The 8,292-nt window shown below is 50.3% G+C and overlaps 1 protein-coding gene across 1 annotated transcript in view; it reads right to left on the bottom strand.

The window, feature by feature from the left end:
• Positions 1 to 3,811: 3,811 nt before the first annotated feature.
• The window catches only part of adgb (androglobin), a 69,524-nt gene continuing 65,043 nt past the window's right edge, over positions 3,812 to 8,292 (bottom strand). The window contains 1 exon segment of the mRNA XM_061241587.1: positions 3,812 to 4,933. Coding sequence (XP_061097571.1) covers positions 4,733 to 4,933 — 201 coding nt within the window. The 3' untranslated portion in view covers positions 3,812 to 4,732.

Below are 8,292 nucleotides of genomic sequence, written 5' to 3'. Positions count from 1 at the left end.
GTGCCTTGCATGGCAGCCAATCACTGTTGGTGTGTGAGTGCGTGTACGAATGGGTGAATGAGAAGCATAAATTGTACAGCGCTATATAAATGCCAACCATTCACCATTTACCCCAAAATGGAGGTGGGGTTCACACAAAGTTATCCAGGCTCTCCAGATTTGAGTTGAGATTTTCGCCTCCCTCGGAGGACCTTGTGGTGATGTCACCATCGTCAGCCTTCCTGGTGCTGTCCTGTCCTGCCCCCCCCTCAGACACACATACCCGAAAGTACCAGAGCTCCATGCTGCTTATGTAAGATGTCCATCAGAAATGTACATAATCAGGACAGCAATAAATGCATGTTAATTCATTAAATAAATATTCATTAATCTCTTATGCAAATCTGACTCATAGAATAGTTAATCTAGGTAACTCCTTGGCAGATGTTAATTAATAATAAAGGCGTTTTATATAACGGTCTCTCGAGCAGTAAATGTCAAGGTGCCTTCCGTAATTTCAGTGTTGCACATATCAGCAGCCAATCTCACGTTATTAACTGCTATAAATAAAACGGACACCTGTAACTGCATGCAAGAAGGATCTGAGAGCTCGTCTAGCCACTAGTGAACTTATAAACTGACCTTAATGTGACATAAACTTATAACCTGAGATTTCTTTTTAGTTCTAATAACACGATTACTTGCTCATAAAGTGAAACGTCTTCTTACATGAAAACAGAAAAATAAACAACCAGGTGACTCGTCTTTAACGAAAGATGTGTGACACATTTGAACTGAAGAAGCCAACCCAGCGAATGACTTTTGTCGTGAAACATGATTCGAGGACTTCCGTGTGTTCATACTACTAAAAACAGATGGAGACCACGAGAATGGTATCTGAGAACAGTACAGAAGAACCGTATTGGTCAGAAAATACTGTTATTTTAGCCTGATGATTGGCTGATGCCTCCAGGTTCATCTGTGTTCCTGTGTTGGAGGTGTGAAAGAGCAGGATCAGGGGTTCAGGACCGTGGGCCAGTGGATAGGACAGTTGGTCAGGGGACAGGACAGTTGGTCAGAGGACAGGACAGTTGGTCAGGAGACAGGATCATTGATCAGGGGACAAGACCGTTGGTCAGGAGACAGGACAGTTGGTTAGAGGACAGGACCGTAGGCCAGTGGACTGGACCGTTGGTCAGGAGACAGGACAGTTGGTCAGGAGACAGGACAGTTGGTCAGGGGACAAGACCGTTGGTCAGGGGACAGGACAGTTGGTCAGGAGACAGGACCGTAGGCCAGTGGACTGGACCGTTGGTCAGGGGAAAGGACAGTTGGTCAGGGGACAGGACAGTTGGTCAGGGGAAAGGACAGTTGGTCAGGAGACAGGACCGTTGGTCAGGGGACAGGACAGTTGGTCAGGGGACAGGACAGTTGGTCAGGGGACACTCTCAGGGACAGAGAGACACACGAAGCCAAGCGCTCATTTCCCCCGGGAGAAGCCCAGGCAGCCGAGCCAAACAGGGGCCTTAAAAATAAAACTGCACAATAAATAAAAAGCAACTCTAAAATAAGCAGTGCTGTGGAAGGGGGCTAACAGGATTAGCGCTGGGGGAAGAGAGGGGAAATAAGGTTTACGCTCGGTGAGCGAAGGAACCCTGGATGTGCCCTGACAGGCCTACGGAATCTGCAGACCACCGAAAAATCTCCTCTGTGTTTGCACTCCCTTGGGTTCGTCCTCTAGGGCGAACTGGCAGCCGGAAAACTGCCCATGACCTCTGCGCTGCCATTACCCACCCCGTTCCATCAACCCTTAAAGGCAGGCGTCATCAACTCCGGCCCTCAAATTCAAATCCAGCCCTGGTTTTCTTTACTCCCGGGTAATTAGTGCTACTGATTGGCCAGACGGACTCCCAGGTAAAGAGAGGGCGGAAAAACCAGCAGATGATCCCTGATTTCAGGTGTGACGTCACAAATATGCGATTAGAATGTTCTAAAACTGGTCGTTCTAATGCTGATGTCACAATCACGACTGGTAATGGAAAGCAGCGGGGGTCTAGAACACTGACTCTGAATTCTTAAAAGATACTCTGAAAAACCCACACCTCAAAGGGTTAACTGTATTTGAAGACGAAACATAAAAAGCCAGGCACTTCATATAATTGGCCGGGGCTTAGTACTCATGAACACTGATCGTATGAACTGGGACACAAGATGACAGCATAATGGATCTTAATATTTTCTCCAACATACCCCCCCCCATCCTCCCCCCCACCCCTTGCTCAGCGAGGACATCTGTACCAAGGGCAAAAGCCTCTTAGAAATGCGTAGAGCATGAGCCTTCACACAGATGAATGACAATACAGGCTCGCATTCCCATTTCATTATCAACCTCTCTTTGGCGTGGGGAGTTAAGAGAAGATCCAGACAAAGACAGCCCTCGCCCTGACCTTGCGTTTCCTGCACGGAGAAGAACAAAGATTTCTCTCAACTCCCCCAATAAGCAATGAGTAAATTAGTAAATACATGCATAACTGAATGCTGGAGGATCATTGTCTGGAGGTGCAGGGCAGTCCATGAACTCAGAAAATCAATTTATGGAAGAAATAAAAAGTTTGAACCCGACACCACAGATACTGTTACGTTGAAATTGAATGCCTTCACTTTACCACAAGGACTTCAGAAAAAGAAACAGGATATTTGTTGAGCTATCACTATTCATTCTGTGAGGAAAAAGGTTTTTGCCCTGAATTTAAACTGTTGTTTGACTGTAGCGGCCACTAGATGGCACTGCAGTCCTTTTCAAATATTATTTAGGATTCAGCTGAGATACCGTCTAGTTTTCTGTACTCCTACACGGTATGGGGCATGTAGTTCCAGCCTGAATTCTCAAGTCCAACTGTTGTGTCAAAATGTCTCCCTCACTGCGGTCTGTACAGTAATAATAAACTGCCCACAGATGAAAAACATCCTTAACAACAAAACTAACTGCCAGCCGACAGTGAAAAGTCAGGACCCAACCCAGGATGGGAGATCTCCAGGAATACGTTTGGGATCCGCTGGCACAGAGAGAAAGTATTGCACATCTGGGTCCAATACATCATTGTTTTGGATTCAAATACTTTTCTGCGCTCGATTGATCTTGCCTGGTGCAGTTGAGCCGAACATAGAGGAGGAGAAGGACAGGGTTTGAGAGCGTCGAATAGGTTCAAATAAAAGCCAGACAAGCTCAGTAAAGCGTAGAGAAGTATTCGAGTCCAAATCAATTCCGTATTTGACCCAGGTCTGAGTGTGATCAGCGCACACAGTGGGCGGTGAGAGAGCAAACCGCCCGTGTTTGAAAACATCACCTGCAGTCACTCGAAAGAAATGGTGGTACTCCTCCATCTCAGCAGCCACACATTGATCTGTCAAGAGTAACCGACTGTGCGCCCTTCAGCCATTCTGAGAGGGGGGGGAACCTTATAACGCCATAAATCTGAAAGTCAAAGCAATAAACCTCTGTGATAAAGACGGCCTTGTTATTTCCTGCGAGGGAAATCAATAAAGGAAAAAAGTTCCGATTGCCTGCAGGAACCGGTTTTCCTGATATCATATTCTTCCTGCATTCCTGATGTAAGAATTCAAGTTTTACAATGGAGTGAGATGGTTATAAGCCATTTTTTTAAAAAGTTACATCTAGAGTTTAGTAAAATACCGATTAAAAATGAAAGAGTCAACAGTAAAAATGTGACTTATTAGAGGTCTAATCAATTACCACCGACGCTACATGCATGAACTGATGTCATCATCAGCTGACGAATCTTAACATTCTGTTTAATGAAAGGCAAACAGGGCATATCTTTAGCATTTATTGTGTTGATAACATAAATACAGTTGTTGCAGGGTGAAGTTAGTCTAGGAGAAAACAGGCACAGACATCCACAGGCACTCCACAGGTGATCTAAGTCAGAGACGCTCAAACACAGTATGGCTCTCAATGCCAGTAGTACAGGTGGTTTTCCAGGTAACCTGATAGTTATTCGATGGATTACGGCCAGTGATTGGCCAGATATTTAACTCACTCGGGTTTAAGTCAGTCCTGATTGGAGGAAAAGACAGAGAACCAGCTGCCCTACTGACCTGGAGGGACAGATTTCTTCCTACTCTGAAGCCTGGTGCACACTACGGGACTAATCTGAAGAGTACACCAGGTTTAAGTGAAACTAAGCTAAGATAGGTCGCTAGCAGAGCCCCAGTGCATGCTGGGTAGGTGGAGAACGTCAGAGCCCCAGTGCATCCTGGGTTGGTGGAGAAGGTGTCAGAGCCCCAGTGCATGCTGGGTAGGTGGAGAAGGTGTCAGAGCCCCAGTGCATGCTGGGTAGGTGGAGAAGGTGTCAGAGTCCCAGTGCATGCTGGGTAGGTGGAGAAGGTGTCAGAGCCCCAGTGCATGCTGGGTAGGTGGAGAAGGTGTCAGAGCCCCAGTGCATGCTGGGTAGGTGGAGGAGGTGTCAGAGCCCCAGTGCATGCTGGGTAGGTGGAGGAGGTGTCAGAGCCCCAGTGCATGCTGGGTAGGTGGAGGAGGTGTCAGAGCCCCAGTGCATGCTGGGTAGGTGGAGGAGGTGTCAGAGCCCCAGTGCATGCTGGGTAGGTGGAGGAGGTGTCAGAGCCCCAGTGCATGCTGGGTAGGTGGAGGAGGTGTCAGAGCCCCAGTGCATGCTGGGTAGGTGGAGAAGGTGTCAGAGCCCCAGTGCATGCTGGGTGGGTGGAGAACGTGTCACTTCTTCTTGCCGGCGCTCTTGGGCTTCTTGCCTGCGCTCCTGCGGCCAGACTGGGGCGTGGTCTTCCCCAGCTCCGCCTCCCGGGCCGTGTCCAGCCCGGACCCCGCCCCGTCCCTTGTTAGCTCCGCCTCCAGCAGCTGGGCCCAGTAGGCATCTCGCACCTGGATGATCCGCCTCCTCTGTTCATCCAGGGCCACCTGCTCAGAGACACGGGCTCGTCACGGTCTGTCTGCCTCATAACGTATACTTTATCATGTACTCAACCCATCAGTCCCTTCTTATGTTGCTTACGACCCATTAGAAATAGCATAGCATAGCATAACATAACAGCATAGTATAGCAAAACATAGCAGAGCGTAGCGTAGCATAGTATAGCATAACACAAAACAACATATCATTATGCTATGCTATGCTGTGCTATGCTAAGAACAGGCCATTCAGCCTGACAATGCTCACCACTTTCCAAACACTAAAGGGTTACCCCGTTTGCCTTCTGTTTACCTGAAAACTAGATCATATCTAGCACAGTATCAAGCCTGGACTTGAGAACCCCCCCAGTTTCTGCCTCCACTACATGACCTGGCAAGCTGTTCTTCACAGCCGCTACTCCTGGTGCATTGTGGGATGTTGTGGACAGCCGATTAAACAGGCGCGGGGGCATAAATCGTCCGGTACATTTTAGGGGCGACAGGGCGTCTCAGGTGCTCCTCGTCTCTGGAGCACTGACAGCGCTAGCGCTAACGCTAACGCCGGCCGCGCACCGCTAAAAAACCCGCTAACGCCCGCTCTCTCCGCCCCGCTAATCGGTCCTGCTCGGGGGTCAGGTCCGACGGACGGCACGCGCGGCTTCCCCGGCGTGGCGGACGCCGTCCTGGTGCCCGTCGAGACGTAAGGCCTGGAGGCAGCTTCTGCTTCCCGGCTCCACGGGTTCCTACGGGAGCCGCCCGGGGGCGCACGAAGCCAGCTCACGGAGGCTGCCATGTTTGATTATGGAGGTTGTTTTGGCACCAGAGAAAGCGCACTGGGGGTTGTTTTGGCACCAGAGCATGGGCACTGAGTACCTAAATGTGAAGGGGCATCTTCTTCTTGTGTGCGCCTTACAAAATAAATGGGTCCCTGGAGAGTCATTATTTCAGTGTAAAGGCATTTTAGAATTTTAAAGTACTGTCCAAAATAGCATCATTTCACCGGGGTAAAGCCATAGCTTTGAATGGACTTCACTGGGTAAATTAGCGTCTCGGCGCCAGAGGCTTATTAAGCTGCAATACCTCTGGTAACCACTGGGGTTTGTGATCTTCTGCGACGGACGTGATCGTCACGCGACGGACGTATTTGTTCCGGCGAGCGAAAAGGCGACGCACAAAAAACCCCGGGGAGGCTGCCATCTTGTCGGTTGGAAACGATCAATCAACCAGTCGGCCATTCAAGCGCGCTTCCCGTGCCGCGCAACTCCCTCCGTCACCGCGGTAACGGTCCCGGGGCACCTTCAGAGAACGCGGCGTCCGGAGGACCCGACTTCCTCTGTGGTTTTGTGCCGGGAGGATGCGCCCCACGAGGAGGGCGCCAGACAGAGGAGGCGAACGGATGTCATGTGACAACGCCTCCCCCTCCTCCTCCTCCGCCATCCCCCCTGCTCGAGCGGCGCCATAAAGGCCCTTTTCACGTGTTTGTTATTAACTCCGTGGTGACTGTCGCTCAATGCAGCAGACCTGTTGTCTCTAGACGTCCCCCCTGCAGCGGGTGAAATTACCCGTCTCGACCGATCCCGGCGTGTTTTTTTAGAGTCCCGAAATCGTGCGCCGAAAAGAGCTTTGTTTGCCGGCGACATTGAGCACCTCCTCGCACGACTGCTTTTGAAAAAGTGGGTAATTTCCCATTAAAATGCCCCAGAGAATTACCCTCAGGCGCTGCTTACAATCCTGTCTACTCGTGCGCTCAACACGTACCCAAACAGCCGCTTTTAAACCCCCTTCTGCTGGATAACGCACCATCGCGCAACATGCTGCATCGCCGTCCAACGGTAAACGGTTGGCGTTTATCAAAAGTGCTGTCCAATTGATGCTTCTCATTCACCCATTCATACACACACTCTGCCATGCAAGGCACCAACCAGCTCGACAGGAGCATTTGGGGGTTAGGTGTCTTGCTCAGGGACACTTCGACACACCCAGGGCGGGATCGAACCGGCAACCCTCCGACTGCCAGACGACCGCTCTTACCGCCTGAGCCAAAGTCGCTCCAAATTGATGACGTGGACTTCAGGAATGGTCGATATTCCAGCGCTGTAAAACACGGCGGCACCCGTAAACTTGGCTTCCGTGGTTTCCCAACCCTTTCCTCTCGCCCGTGGATAGTCAGTGGGTGACGTATCCGGCACTTAGTCCATATTTCCTCCGCAGTAGATGGTTCTGGCTCCGCAACAGTTTGACACACGAGCACGGCGTTAATGGATGTGATTCTGGACACAAGAGTGAAGAACTCTTCCGAATAACGCCATGGAGAAGCGCTCCATTTGTCTATTCAAAGCAGCTTAAAATATGACTTCATATTCTGGGTTTTAATTAAAATGATATTCACATTTCCTCTGTTCTTTTACGCTGTACTCTTTGTGCTTTTCCTGTTTATTGCTTTTAGTGCTCTCCAGTCTCGCCTTTATCGTCCACTTATTCTTGTTTTTTATTATTGCTTTTTTATTTAAGCTATATTATAAAGCTCTTTGAGCTGCAAAGCGTGTACAAAGGGGTGCTTCATAAATAAAATTGATTATTTATAAGGGCAGTGAAGCGAGATCTTGCGTTTAATTCACAAAGCCTCTCAGGAAGGCGGGAGCGCTGGTCTCGGATCAGTTTTGGCTTTCCTACCCATAATGCCTCATAACTCATACAGAACGTCTGCCTGCTTCACACCAAACTGCGACGTGATCGGACGTGCTGGGAAAGGCCAGCTTCATTCGAGAGACCGGCCATGGCTGGAAAGGTCAGCTTCAAACGAGGCCAAGGTTTTGGATGTGGACGGGGTAGAGGCCTGATCCTAGACCAGCCGGGAACGGGGCCATAAAATAGCAAACTATAGTAAATCTGCTTGTGCTGTGACTGAGTGTGCTAGGGAAGCAGAGGTAAGATTAGAACAAGGTTTGTGGGTGGACGGTAGAGGATTAACGCTAGACCAGGCTTGTGGGGACGTTTGGAGACCGAGGACCCTGAGAGCCGTCGTACAGGCCCAGGTAGTAGACCCTCACCTGTAGGCCCTCGTACAGGCCCAGGGAGTAGACCCTTACCTGTAGGCCCTCGTACAGGCCCAGGGAGTAGACCCTCACCTGTAGGCCCTCCTACAGGCCCAGGGAGTAGACCCTCACCTGTAGGCTCACGTACAGGCCCAGGGAGTAGACCCTCACCTGCAGGCTCACGTACAGGCCCAGGGAGTAGACCCTCACCTGCAGGCTCACGTACAGGCCCAGGGAGTAGACCCTCACCTGCAGGCCGTCGTACAGGCCCAGGGAGTAGACCCTCACCTGCAGGCCGTCGTACAGGCCCAGGGAGTAGACCCTCACCTGTAG

Source organism: Conger conger, chromosome 5 (genome assembly GCF_963514075.1).
Source record: "Conger conger chromosome 5, fConCon1.1, whole genome shotgun sequence".
NCBI lineage: Eukaryota > Metazoa > Chordata > Actinopteri > Anguilliformes > Congridae > Conger > Conger conger.
This window is presented reverse-complemented; position numbering and strand designations above follow the sequence as displayed.